The sequence below is a fragment of the Sorex fumeus genome, unplaced genomic scaffold, assembly GCF_029834395.1.
Source record: "Sorex fumeus unplaced genomic scaffold, SorFum_2.1 ptg000022l, whole genome shotgun sequence".
NCBI lineage: Eukaryota > Metazoa > Chordata > Mammalia > Eulipotyphla > Soricidae > Sorex > Sorex fumeus.
Window position 1 is genome coordinate 2,400,339 of NW_026606079.1, and position 14,047 is coordinate 2,414,385.

At 43.1% G+C, this 14,047-nt stretch overlaps 1 protein-coding gene across 9 annotated transcripts in view; it reads left to right on the plus strand.

Annotated features, from left to right (window-relative positions):
- MARK3 (microtubule affinity regulating kinase 3) overlaps positions 1-14,047 on the plus strand; it is a 95,997-nt gene that overhangs the window by 30,752 nt on the left and 51,198 nt on the right. For all 9 annotated transcript variants that reach the window (XM_056113749.1, XM_056113755.1, XM_056113747.1 and 6 more), the window contains exon 4: positions 11,232-11,280. In XM_056113749.1, the coding sequence (XP_055969724.1) occupies positions 11,232-11,280 (49 nt within the window). The remainder of the gene's footprint in view (positions 1-11,231; positions 11,281-14,047) is intronic.

Below are 14,047 nucleotides of genomic sequence, written 5' to 3' on the forward strand. Positions count from 1 at the left end.
GTGAGCTTGTTTCCTGGGAATTCATCTTGGATGAGTATTGTCAGAAATATCTCAAATTCATCACATCATTGATTTTGAATTAATTATTGATTATTCTTCAAAAATCACCTTTTTTTTTTTTTACAGCTCCCACATTGTTATGTGACCCATAGTTCAAGAAATTAGACCTTAGTTTATTTAGAGGATCTTCAATTTCTCATCTTTGGAATGGAGATAACTTCGGGACTGGAGATGTGTTTTAGTGATAGAACGCATGTTTGCATGTGTGAGACCCTAAATTTGCTCCCAGCACTCCTCCAAAAAATAGATGGTTTGGGGCTGGAGCGATAGTACAGTGGGTAGGGCCTTTGCCTTGCACGTGGATGCATATGTAATGTATTATGAATATAATTTTTTACGTATTCCTAATTTATGATTATTTTTCTGTTTACATCATAATTTTGAACCCATGTGTGTACACACACACTCATAGATACAGGCTTTATCTTGCATTAAACTTGGCATTTAAAAAAAGTGGTTTTGAGGACTGGGAAATAACTTAAAGGATTTGAAAATGGGATATACCTGGGTTGGATTCTGACACTGCTTCATATCCCAAACACTGCCAGCATTCTCGCCCCACCCAGCGACTTGCCAGGACTAGCCTTTAGCATCCCAGGGTGTGACCCAACAAACATACAAGTGGGATTTTGTTTGTTTGTTCTGGGGTCACACTTGGCAGTCTCAGGGCTTACACCTGGCTCTATGCTCAGGGATAACTCCCGGCGAGATGTGGTGATGAATACAGGGATTGAACCTAGGTTGATGATGTGCGTGTAAGTTCCCTATTGGCTGTACCCTTTCTCTGGCCCCAATAAGTGGTTCTTTAGGGTGTATGTTCTCATCATGACCTTGGAGCTGGTAAAAGCTGTGTCCTCTCTTTGACCTCAGTAAGTGGTTCTTTAGGGTATATGATTTTCAGCATGACCCTGGAGCTGATAAAATTTCTAGTCTTGGACTGGGGATATTGCTCTAATGATGATTGCAAATGCTTTGCATGTGGGAGGCCTGAATTCAGTGCCCATCACTGCAGGAGGACCCACTACTCCCCTGTCCTGCGAGAGTTGGAATTTGCCATCACCATGGACTTGTACCTGGTGCTTCATGCTGGTTTCTAGACAATGGCGACTGCTGGAGCTCTTAGAGGGCAGGTTGAGGGACAACATCCGCCCCTGTCTGGAGCAGCCCAGCAGAGAAGGCCTTTTGCAAAGTCCAGGGCCACCTCTGCCTCAAGTTGCTCAGGTCCGACATTCATCTGTGTGTTGAGAGAGAAGTTTCTTGATCTTTGATTTCTTAATGTTTCTGTGAACATGCTACTAAGTAAATTAGAAGTTATTGAAATTTGGTATTCAGAACTAAAATTAGCAAAATAATGCGTATTTACTGAATTGTTTTTTTTTTTTCATTTTTATTAGCGAAACACCGTGAGGTACAGTTGTAGACTTAGAAATTTTTGTGCTACTGAGGTTTTTAATTCAGTATTCTTAAAATGTAACAAAATCTACTATTTAAATCTACATTTCAAAAGTATTTCAGGGGAGTAGATGGGATTGGGCAACAACTGGCGGTGCTCAGGGTTTTCTCTCATTTTGTGCTCAGGGATAACTCCTGATGGGTCTCAAGGGACCAGTTGAGGTCCTGGGAATTGAACCCAGGTTGGCCATGGGGAAGGCAAATGCCCTTCCTGCTGTACTATCATTCCAACACCCTAAATGTTTTTTTGGTCAGTGTTTAATTGCTGTGATTCTATCTAACTGTGCTCTTTGTCACATCATCAGCTTCACATATGGTAGGTTGCTTAGTGTGGTGATTTGATTAGAGGTATTTGCAAAAGCAATAACTGGTTCATAAAAAAAATAGCAATACTTTAATATTCCTTTGTGGGGACAGGAGTGATAGTATAAGGGTGAGGCCATTGAGCTGTCTCTCTGGCCTTTCGGTGAGTACTCACTACTGCTGACCAATCCATCTAGAACTTGTGGTCTGGCTCCTAAACCCCGGGAGACACTCCTGTCCTGACCATCCCAGGGCCTATCGACTACTCCAATGAACCAGTCCTCAGCATTCTGCCTGGCCTTGTCTTTCCCTGTGAAGAGCAGGATAAGGACTTGGCCAACTGTCCGTCTAACCTCCTGGTTGCTTATGCATGTAATCCTGGGCACCCTTTTCTCTCTCGGAAAATGTAACTAGCTTTTCAGAGGCAGGTCTTTCCTCGTCTTTTTGCTGACTCAGACAACAGTGGCAAAGTCAGCAGTTTACGACAGCAAGGTGAGAGGATTAAAAGGATCATGTAGGATTTCAATGAAAAATAGGAGTGTCTTCAGTAGTGCCTCTTGAACCAAGTTTTGTCATGTCTCAGGAATAATTTCAGTCAGCATACTCTGAGTGAACCTATCTGTTGTCCTATAGCATTTTGGTTATAAATGGTGGTAATAACTTTTCACCAAGTGAAAGCACTGTTTGTAGCACTGTCCTCCCATTGTTCATTGATTTGCTCCAGTGGGCACCAATAACGTCTCTATTGTGAGACTTGCTGTTACTGTTTTTGGCATATCGAATATATCACGGGTAGCTTGACAGACTCTCCTAGAGGGACCAAGGAACCTGCAAGGCAAATGCCCTCCCTGCTGTGCTATCGCTCCAGCCCAACCAAGTGAAAAAGATGTAAAATTTGCATATTCTCTTTATTTGGGGTTGGGTCATGCGTGGCAGTGCTTGGGGCTTACTCCTGGCTCACTTCTGGAGGGAGTTAGGGGACATCTAGGTGCTGGGGATCGAACCCAGGTTGGCTGTGTGCAAGGGAAGCCCCTTTCCTGCTCTACTGTCTCTCCGGCCCTGCATATTCTTTTTTTTTTTGGGGGGGGGGTCACACGCAGCGATGCTTGGGTTACTCCTGGCTCAGCATCCTCAGGAATTACTCCTGGCGGTGCTTGGGGGACATATGGGATGCCAAGGATTGAACCCATGTTGGCCGCATGCAAGGCAAACACCCTACCCACTGTACTATCTCTCTGGCCCCATATTTATTTATTTATTTTTTGCTTTTTGCGTCACACCCAGCCCATACTCAGGGGTTACTCCTGGCTCTGCACTCAGGAATCACTCCTGGTGGTACTTGGGGGACCATATGGGATGCTGGGAATTGAACCCGGGTTGACCTCGTGCAAGGCAAACGCCCTACCGCTGTGCTATCGCTCCAGCCCACTTAGAAATACTCATTTGCAGGTACCGGGGAGGAAAAAAGAAACACTTTTTTTTAAGGTGGTGGAAACTTAGTTGTTAACCACCCTGGGGCACAGTATTTAAAACAGTAATCCCTTTTTCTTAAGCTGAAGCTGTTTCATTAAAAATAAGAAATATACCTGGAATGAAATTATTTGCTGGCAGCTTAACAAATGTAGGGGTAGAGGTATACTCTGCCTGTGCTGTCTTGTTTCAGTATTGATGGTGCTAATTGAGGTTTTTCTTTAGTTTCTACTGTCTTCTTGAAACTTCTGCAGCACTATATTCTCTGTTCTGCTGTAAGGAGCTATAGAGGCTAAATTTACCTCTCCAGACATGACTAGTTGTTATTTTAGGTCTTCTTGGTTTCTTCTCTAGAGAAAATTAATACTCAGCTTCTTGGGCAGAAACATAAATTGGATTTAACATAGGTCATGGTGTGTGTAATCACCAAGAGACCAGGAGAAATCCGGTGGCTCTCTCGCTGCCTGCGTTTGGTGGCCTCTGGCCACTTCCCTTCCTGGGACAGCCGATGCCATGTGCAGATGAAGGAGGAAATGAGGGCCAGGCTGGTTGGTGATCATTTGCCTTTTATTCTTTCATTCTTCCCACAGGCCAGTTCCAATTTCACTAAGCCCTTCATTTCCATCTCATCCTTGTCCCCCTTGCGCCCTGACTGGCCACCCTGGTCTCTCTCTAGTCTCTCACCAACTCCCATCATTGGGGGTAGAAACCACACACCTAGGTCAGTAGCACAATCAACATATCAAAGCCCTTCCTGATATTACCACCTAGGGGGTTTCTCCTTTGCTTAGTCCAATAACTTAATTAACATTTAATTCTACTTCTTAAGATTATCTCAATATTATTCATTTTGTATGGACACAGTCAGAGATACAGTAAGTTTGTAGGGTGGCTCTCCTGGGGACATCTCACTATAGATCTCAGACTACAGTGCTCAGGCCAGATTCATCTTTCCTAACTCTAGCAGGGTCTGAATTTAGTTATTACTTTTTGGATCATGACAGAATTTGTCCATGACCATGCTCTTAACTTATAGTTAAGTATTATGGCGCTTTGACCTGCCCCATTTTGATCCCAGGGTAGCTCACAGCTTACCCTGGGTCCATCTGTTCCCTCGTCGAGACCCCGCTTTTGGGGTGCTAGGAAGTAAGGGCAACTGAGGCTTAAGTAGAGAGAACAGATGCCCGAGTGGACGCCCCAGTGAATATTATTAAGTCAGTTAATTCCCAGGTTACAAAAGCATAGCACTAACTTTCTTCCTGTGTCTATACAAAAAAGGACATTGCTCTGTATTAATTATGCAAAGGACCTAGGGAGAGGAGAAAAGCAGTATTTGCAAGTTAACAGAGTGAATAGGAGATAAAGGTGATTGGCCTGTTGGGGAAGCAGAACACAACGAGGTTACAAATAAATACAGAGGAATGGGAGCACTGTGGTGGGAGTAACCCAATAAACCTAAGTCCCTGTGGCGAGCCAGAATGCAGAAACCAATGTTATCCTACAATGGTGGGACCATATAAATAATGAAAATAAACAAAGTACATGCCATGGGTGGGTGTGTTTTTTAAAATTTTTTTCATGAATAGTTATGTGTGCGCATCCAAGGTATATACTGTACCATTGAGTCACATCCTCAACCTCTGTTGAGTATTTGTTTATTTATTTTTGCTTTTTGGGTCACACCCAGCAATGCACAGGGGTTACTCCTGGCTCTGCGCTCAGGAATTACCCCTGGCGGTGCTCAGGGGACCATATGGGATGCTGGGAATCGAACCCGGGTTGGCTGCATGCAAGGTAAACGCCCTACCCGCTGTGCTATTGCTCCAGCCCCCAAGTTTTTATTTATTTAATTTATTTTTTTGTTGTTGAGTTTTTTTAAATGAGGACTTTATTTGTTTTGTTTTTTGGGGGTCCACACGAGGCTGTGCTCAGGGCTTCCTCCTGATGCTACAGTTAGGAATCACTCCTGGCAGACTTAGGGGACCATACAGGAGGCCTGGGTATGATCCTGGATACCCTGGATATCATATGGTGCGCTGTGCACCATGTAGAGCAGACACTCTCACTGCACCCCATCCCTTGCCTCATCCCCCATGTTGGGCTTAGAACAGCACACTCACCCCCTGCCCCCCCCCCCAAAGTATCTTCATTTCCTTTAAGAATGTTTTCCCTAGGAAGACCCTGGATGGATAAGACTAAAGCCAAGGGGAGAGTGATTAGAAGTCACTTTTTCTTTGGTGGGGGCACACCCGGCAGTGCTCAGGGTTTACTCCTGATGGGCTCAGAGGACCATATGGGGTGCCGGGGATCAAACCCAGATCTGCCATATACAAAGCAAACATCCTACCTGTGGAACCATCGGTCCGTTCCTATATGTCTTTATTTCTCTGAGAAGCTCTGAATTTCTCTTCTCCAAACAAGGGCCCGTTGTAAAGAGTCCCTTCTCCAGTGGTTGCCTGCACCGAAAATAGATTATGTATACTGCTCAGTGCTATCTCCTCTAATTTCCTGGGAATGTTTTCTTACCCAATTACAGTTTTCCTTTCCTTCCCCCTCAGTAAAGCACATAATTTTTTAAATCATTTTCCTTGTACAACTCAGCCTATCATTTCCATTCTTAACACCATTTCTTTTCTTATTTCGGCTTGTTTGTAGCAGGTGACCAATTCAGGTCATTTACAGAAGTAGTTATTAGAGTTCTATTAACCAACCATCTAGAATTTGTATTCAGATCAGTGTAGTATTTGTGATAAACTAACACAGATTATGGTACATTACTCGAAGACAAATCCTTCTCTGATACATATATATTTTTATTTATTTGTTTATTTATTTATTGCTTTCTGAGTCACACCCAGCAATGCACAGGGGTTACTCCTGGCTCTGCACTCAGGAATTACCCCTGGCGGTGCTCAGAGGACCATATGGGATGCTGGGAACTGAACCAGGGTCGGCCAGGTGCAAGGCAAACGCCCTACCCGCTGTGCTATTGCTCCAGCCCCTACGTATATATTTTTAATTTCTAAATTTTATTTTCATAAGGTTGTTCACATTAATTGACTACATTCAGTATTTCAACACCAGTCCCACCACCATTATACCCTCCCAACATCATTATTTTGGATTTTCCCACCACCATTCAAGCCTGCCTGCCACAGGCAGATGCTGGATAATTTATTTTCTATTGCTTATTATGAATTTCATGAGAGGTTACATGGCCCATGCTCCTAGAATTCTAAAATTGTAAATGATTGGGTCCAGAGACATCTCTGTAGGAGCTAATCCATTCTGAGATTCATTAGTGAGTGTCTAGATCAAGGCCGTTGCTGCGCTTTTAAGAAACCCACAGGCATGACAGCCAGGACCCCAAGGAGCGGGGAGATGGGAAGGGACGGCCTGTCACTACCGCCTTGTAGCCTGAAGTCTTCAATCCATGGTCCCACGTTCCTGGGTCTTTCTCAGAAAGTTTGTGTCCACCGGGGCTTCATTTGGAGTGGGCATAGAGAGGACACCTGCTCCATCTGAGCTGCCCCGGGGAGGTCGGCTCAGCATGTGTTCCAGAGAAATCTCCGGCGAGCTGCTGTCTTTCGGGATTCATTGCTGCGTCTCTGGTCTGATACATATTTAAAGAATTGGGGCCAGGGAGCAAGCTCAAAGAGCTGAGTGCATGTTTTACATGCAGGAGCCCCAAGATTGATCCCCAGAACTGCATGGTCCTTTGAGCACATCCAGGAGCAACCCCTGACCATAGGAATGGGAGCACCCCAAACACCTTCGACTTGATGGGCCAGTGTGATAATCTAGGAGGCAAGATACTCTTGCATGAAGCTGACCTAGTTCTTTCCCCTGCACCACAAAAGATCTGAGCACCCCAGGATCAAAGTGCCAGGTGTTACACAAATCTCCCTAATTGAGAATTTTAAAAATGTATGCTTATTTATTTTTTGATTTCAACTGTTAATAGAAGTTCAAGAAACTGTCTGTAGCTTTATTGTTGCTGGTGGTTAATGACAAGCTTTTTCCTTTGTTGCTCGATAATTGTCACTTTAGTAATAATAATAGCACAACTTGATATTTTAGGGTAAATTGTGAGTTAAGACTATTGGAATTTAGTTTTAATTGTACCAAGGATTGAATATGCTATTTTAGAAAAGTCACTGAGGAAGCAAAATTTTTATTTATTTGGTTTTGGGGCCAGACCTGATGATGTCGGGGATTACTTCTGGCTCTGCAGTTGGTAATCATAATCATTCCTGGCAGGGCTCAGGGGGCCATATGGGATCCTGGGGGTCAAACCTGGAGCTGTGTGTAAGGCAGGTGCCCTACCCACTGTACTGTCTCTCTGGCCCTGACCAAAAATTTTAATTAGGTTAAACTTAGAGCAGAGCATTAATCTATTAGCAGAAAATCTAATATTGGACACAAATTGAGCCTTTGGAGAGAGTAATGATAATGATAACAACTTGGGTCACAGATATGTATCAGGTTTATTGTGTGTGAAGCACTGTCCCAAGATCTGTACATGTCAGATTCCCTTACCTGAGGGGCCAGGGAGGTGGCTTATTGGTCGCACACATGCCTCTAGTGTGTAAAACCCTGGGTTCAATCTCCAACACCAAGATCAGAAACAAATGCTCTGCTCTGCATTGGGTATATGTACCCGGTTTCATGAGTGTACATATTGGCTCCCAGGGTATTTGTCTCCTTCGCCATCAGAGGAAGCGGGGTTGTTTCCAGATCAGTTTTGCTATAGTTCATGTCTCCACAGAGTAATGTCATGTCCTCATTAGCATTTGATTGACCTAACTTTAGCTTTTCAGGTCATGCTAAACATGTTATGTTTTGGAGCCAGACCTGGCAGTCCTCCAGGTCTACTCCTCACACATTGGTGATTGGGTGGGGGCAGTCACTTTTAGTTGTTCTCTGGGGACTGTGATGCCAGGTATTAACCCCAGGCCTCCTGCATACAATGGATGCATATTAGCTCCATGAGTCTCCCTGTTGTCATTGTCTCACGCCTAGCTCCTCTGAGTACCATGGGGTGTGAACATATCCCCTCACCCCCAATTCCCCACAACACTTGAAATTGCTTGTTGAAAAGTAATATTTTTATAATCCATTTGGATCCAGTGATGGCTCTGATTTAGGAAGCTGCAGCTTGCACAAACGTCCTCATGATTCTGGTGCTGGACACCTAAAATCCACATTTGGAGACACTCTGTTCCCTCAGATGGACCATATCGTCCTTAATCACCTTAATCTGTCTTACCTCCTTATCTTTGCCCACATAGGGAGTACATGTTGCACATTTTTAAGTTCTGGAATCAGAGTCATGGTACAGCAGGTATAGCACTCATCCTGCACAGGGCCAGCCCTTCTGTCCTGACCATTCCATATGGTCCCCTGATCTCGCCAAAGTCGGGAGTCAGCCCTGAGCACTGTTGGGTATGGGGTCCCCCCCCAATAAATAAATAAATTAATTAAATAGAGTTCTACTTAGATAAGGTTTCCAGAGAATTCACCCAGGACTGCCTGAAATTCTAGGAATTTAGTATGTTCTCATGCCTGCGGGGAATCACAGTGGCAAGAACTGAGCTTGATGTACACTCAGCCTGCAGTGCTCTCTTGGAGCTCTCTTTGTAAAAATAAGGATTCAAATTATAAGTACAAATTTGGCAGGTGGAGGGAAAATGGGGACATTGGTAGTGGGAAAACTTGCAAGTGTTGGGGCTGGAGCACAGTGCATAGGCGTTTGCCTTGCATGCGGTAGACCTGGGTTCTATTCCCAGCATCCCATATGGTCCCCTGAGCACCGCCAGGAGTAATTTCTGAGTGCCAAGCCAGGAGTAACTCCTGTGCATTGCCAGGTATGACCCAAAAAGATTTAAAAAAAATAAACAAAAAACTTACAGGTGTTGGACCATTGTATGACTGAAACCCTGTTGTGAACAACTTTGTAATTATGTGTGTCATGATGATTTGATGAAATAAAATGAGAAAATAGAACTATAAATTTAGCAATAATGGATAGGAAAACAGGGCTTCTTTCTGTGTCAGTTTCTCCAGGGGAAGTTCAGAATACAAGCTGATGGGTTGTTAGGATGGTTGTCTTCTCATGTCAGGATCTAATATTTGGCAATGACCGGTTATGTTGGAGAGAAAAGTGCTCCTTGTTTCAGTAATTTAGAAATTCATCTGACTCCTTTTTTTTTTGAACTGCCTCTGTAGATCAGATATACCCTCCATGTCCATCCTTCCAAGCTCAGTAGTTAGCCACTGGTCCAATCCAGATTGGGTAAACTGGATAGAGTTCCTGTGAGTGCCCTGTGGTTCTCAGCAGCTTCTTTCCTGTGGTCTTTTTTTCAGTTGTTGTATTTTGGACCACAGCTGGGTTTACTCCTAGTGGGCTGGGGGACCATATATAGTGCTAGGGATTGAACCCCAGTTGGCTGTGGGCTAGAGAAGCGCCCTGCCTGCTGTTGCTCTGGCCCCTCAGCAGCTTCTTTTCTATGTAAATAACTAGTTCTCATCTTTCAAAGCCTTTGCTTCCTGCAGATTATAGTGTACTAGAAACCTTCTAGATGAATATCGCACAGAAAGAGAGCAGTTGGAAAATCTCTTCCATTCATTTTCTTTTTTCCCTTTTGCCTATAAGAGGGTTGGATGAGATGTCTGCTGAAATTCTGGGTTTTTGTTGTTGTTTTGGGGCCACACCCGGCTATATTCAGGGCTTGTTTACTCCTGGCTTTGTGCTCCTGGATCACTCCTGGCAGGGCTTGGGGAACCATATGTGGTGCCGGGCACCGACTTGGGTTGGCTGTATACAAGGCAAATAAATGCCCTACCTACTGTGCTGTTGCTCTGGCGCCAACAATTCTGTTATTTTTTTTAGATCTTCTGTTAATCTCTGCCGTGTGCTTTCATCCTCCTTTAAATTCACAACACATGTTTATACAATAGTTTAATTTTTTTCTTGTTACTTGTGTCACAGCATTCAGTTGGTATGTTGGTGAGAGTTATAGTCATTCGAACAGTGTCCCCATTCCTCCAAATGATCTTTCAACATATTGTGGCAACATCATCCCAAGGGGAAACTTCAGTGCATGAACTTTTTTTTAAAATATTTATTTATTTCTTTATTTTTTGGGTCATACCCAGCGATGCACAGGAGTTACTCCTGGTTCATGCACTCAGGAATTTTTCCTTGCGGTGCTCGGGGGACCACGTGGGGTGCTGGGAATCAAACCTGTTCTGCCGCGTGCTATTCTACCGCGTGTTCTACCCGCTGTGCTATTGCATGAACAGTAGCCCCAGTGCATGAACTTTTTAATCAGTTTCTGTTTCTTTCAAATTGGTGAAATTCTTTTGACAAACTCCAGTCATTGACCCAGGTATAAGTTGAGCATTGTGGGAAGTGGGGCCTTGCACAAAATCATGAGCAAGTGAGGTCCACCTCATTAGTGCATTAATGTAACATCTCTCACAACCACCATCATGCTCATTCCCTTTTTTCTCTGAGGAGGATTTCCTTAGGGTTTTTTTTTTTCCTAAATCTCACAAAATTGATTGGAATTACCTGTTTAATATGATGTAGTTGTTTGGACCAAATAAGAGTTTGATTCAGAATTGTAATCAGAAACTGTTCTTACATAAACGTGATCTGTATAAGTGTGAATTCAAGGTTGCAAAATACAATGCATGTTGTGGTGTCATTTGGTACCTTTGCTTGTTTTTATTTGGCAAAATTGAAGTTTGAGGTTCATAAAGTTTTGAGGTTATAAACACAAAATTACTTCATCGTTAACCCTAAATATTGACATTCACCATAGATGAGAACTATTAAACGTTATCAATGAGTCAGTTATCTAAGAGAATTGAATTTATATTCCAGCTGTAAAATATTATTTTTAATAATCTAATTTGGGGGTATTGTGTTTGTTTTTTAGCTCTTCAGAGAAGTGAGAATAATGAAGATTTTAAACCATCCAAACATAGGTACTACTTTACATTTTTAAAATACTTTTGGGTCTAAATGTATTTTTAAACTATGTCATAAAACTATACTATATTGTAAGAGTAATAGATTCCTTCCCTTCCAGCTAGGCATACTTTTAGTTATATATTATCAATTGTATTCAGGTGTCTTGGTCCTCCCTTTGTTCATCAATTTGGAGGACCCAGTAACATTGTGAGACTTGTTACTGTGTTTGGCATATGGATACTTCACGGGTAGCTTGCCAGGCTTTGCTGTGCTGGGCGAGATACTCTTGGTAGCTTGCCGGGTTCTCTGAGAGGGGCAGAGGAATCAAACTCGGGTCAGCCATGTTGGCTGCGTGCAAGGCAAACGCCCTACCTGCTGTGCTATGGCTCCAACCCATCAATTGTATTAACTCTTTGAAATTACTAAGGAGTTGTTAAAAACTTAGGTATGAAACATTTTAATTTAAAGCTTTATTAGATTAGAAACATAATTAGATTGTTCTATTTTTCAATAAATTTTAATGTATTAATTTTTTTTGTTTGTGTGGAGGGTTGGGGATCTCAGGCATACCTAGTGATGCTCAAGGCTTAGTCCTGCTCTGCACTCAGGAATTACACCTGGTGGACTTGGGGGACCATATGGGTCATTGGGGGTCTCATATGGTTCCCTAGCACCTCCAAAAGTGATTCCTGAGCAAGGATTGACTCCTGAGCATCCCTGGGTGTGACCCCCAAAAAAACAAAAAAATACAGAATCAATTAAATTAGTAGACTGAAGGGAATTACAGTCAGTTTAGATTTGCAAAGGGTATTACTTTAGTGTTGTTCCTAAGGAAACACTGATACATTGGCTATTTTTAAAGATTATAACATATTTGCTAACCAATGGAATTTGATAGGAATTGTTTTATGGAGCATAAGTTTCTTTCAGTGTATTCTCTGTGTACACAACTATGTCTGAGGTGTGACGGATTTGGTTTACAGGTAAAGAAGGTCCTTTTCCATCTCCGTAGTTAAGAAATAAGATGAATGTATCCAGATGTTTTGATACCACATACACTATATAGGGCTGGAGTGATAGCACAGCGGGTAGGGCGTTCGCCTTACAAGCGGCCAACATGGCCGACCCGAGTTCGAATCCTCCGCCCCTCTCGGAGAGCCCGGCAAGCTACCGAGAGTATTCAATATGCCAGACACAGTAACAACAAAGTCTCCAATGGAGACGTTACTGGGCCCGCTCGAGCAAATCGACGATCAACGGGAGGGCCTTTACCTTTACCTTTTACACTATATAGAACTCTTTAGTGTTTCTTACACATTGATATCTACTGCAGTCTAAAAAGATTATTTCAAAAGTGATGATACGTTTCAGGTCGCAGAGCTAGTACAGTGGTAGAACGCTTGCCTTGTATGCAGCTGACTCGGGTTTGATCTCCTGCACCCTGTAATGGTTTCTTGAAGCCCACCAGAAGTGATCCCTGAACATGTGGCCAAGAATTAGTCCTGAGCACCTCTGGGTATGGTCCCAAACAAAACAAAAGGTGATATATTTCCTAAAATAACAGTATGTCCATTTGCCATCAGAATCAGAAAATCAGTTTTTAAAGTGCGAGGGGAATGTTTGTTATTAAGGATCTATTAAGGGGGCTGGAGTGATAGCATAGCGGGTAGGGTGTTTGCCTTGCACCCGGCCAACACAGGTTCAATTCCCAGCATCCCAGATGGTCCCCTGAGTACTGCCCGGAGTGATTCCTGAGTGCATGATCCAGGAGTAACCCCTGTGCATCATCAGGTGTGACTCAAAAAGCCAAAAAAAAAAAAAAGAAAAAGGATCTATTAAGCATTTTTGTAGCGGAGGAATAGAGTAGAGCCACTGTAGTGGGGAATAAGCTTGTACCCTTTCTCATCAATTCTAAGTCATCATTTATTTTTATTTTGTAGTTCCTGTTCTGAGGTGTCTCATCCAGCAGTGCACAGGTGTTATTCCTGGTTTAGTGCTTAAGGGTAAACTTCCTCTGGTGCCCTGGAGAAGGGGGATGGGGTGCCGGGTATTGAACCTAGGGCTGAGCCATCTTACCCATTCGGCACCAGTATTGGGCCAGGAATATAGTTCAAGTGGGAGGTCCTGGGTTCCCTCCCTGCTACTTGGTGCATGACCTTTAGAAGTACTGGATGTAATTCTCATGTCAAGTGAACACTGCCAGGAGTAGGTCAGAAGAGGTATGGTACTATTTATTCTCTTATACCACTTAGAAGGTACCAGAAAGTCAATATACCGTTATCAACTATAGGTTAAAGTGTGTGAGTGTGTGTGTTTGTTTATATGTTTATATTTTGGTTTGGGACCATAGCTGGCCAACCATGTTTAGATTGTTATTTATGGCTCTGCGTTCAGGAATCACTCCTTGTGGTGCTCAGGGGACCATATGGAATGCTGGGGGTTGAACCTATGCAAGTCAAATACCTACTGTATTATCACTCTGGCCCAGGGAAATAATATCTTAAAATCAATGAAATAGGGGCTGGAGTGATAGTACAGCAGGTAGGGCGTTTGCCTTGCACATGGCCAACCCAGGCTTGATTCCCAGCATCCCATATGGTTCCCTGAGCACGGCCAGGTGGAATTCCTGAGCACAGAGCCAGGAGTAAGCCCTGTGCATCGCTAGGTGTGACCCAAAAAGCAAAAAAAAAAAAAAAAAAAGAAAAAGAAAAAGAAAAAAAATTTGCTTCGAGTAAAGGAAAATAACAAAGAATAGTGAGGAAAAAAACTTTTTCATGTTCT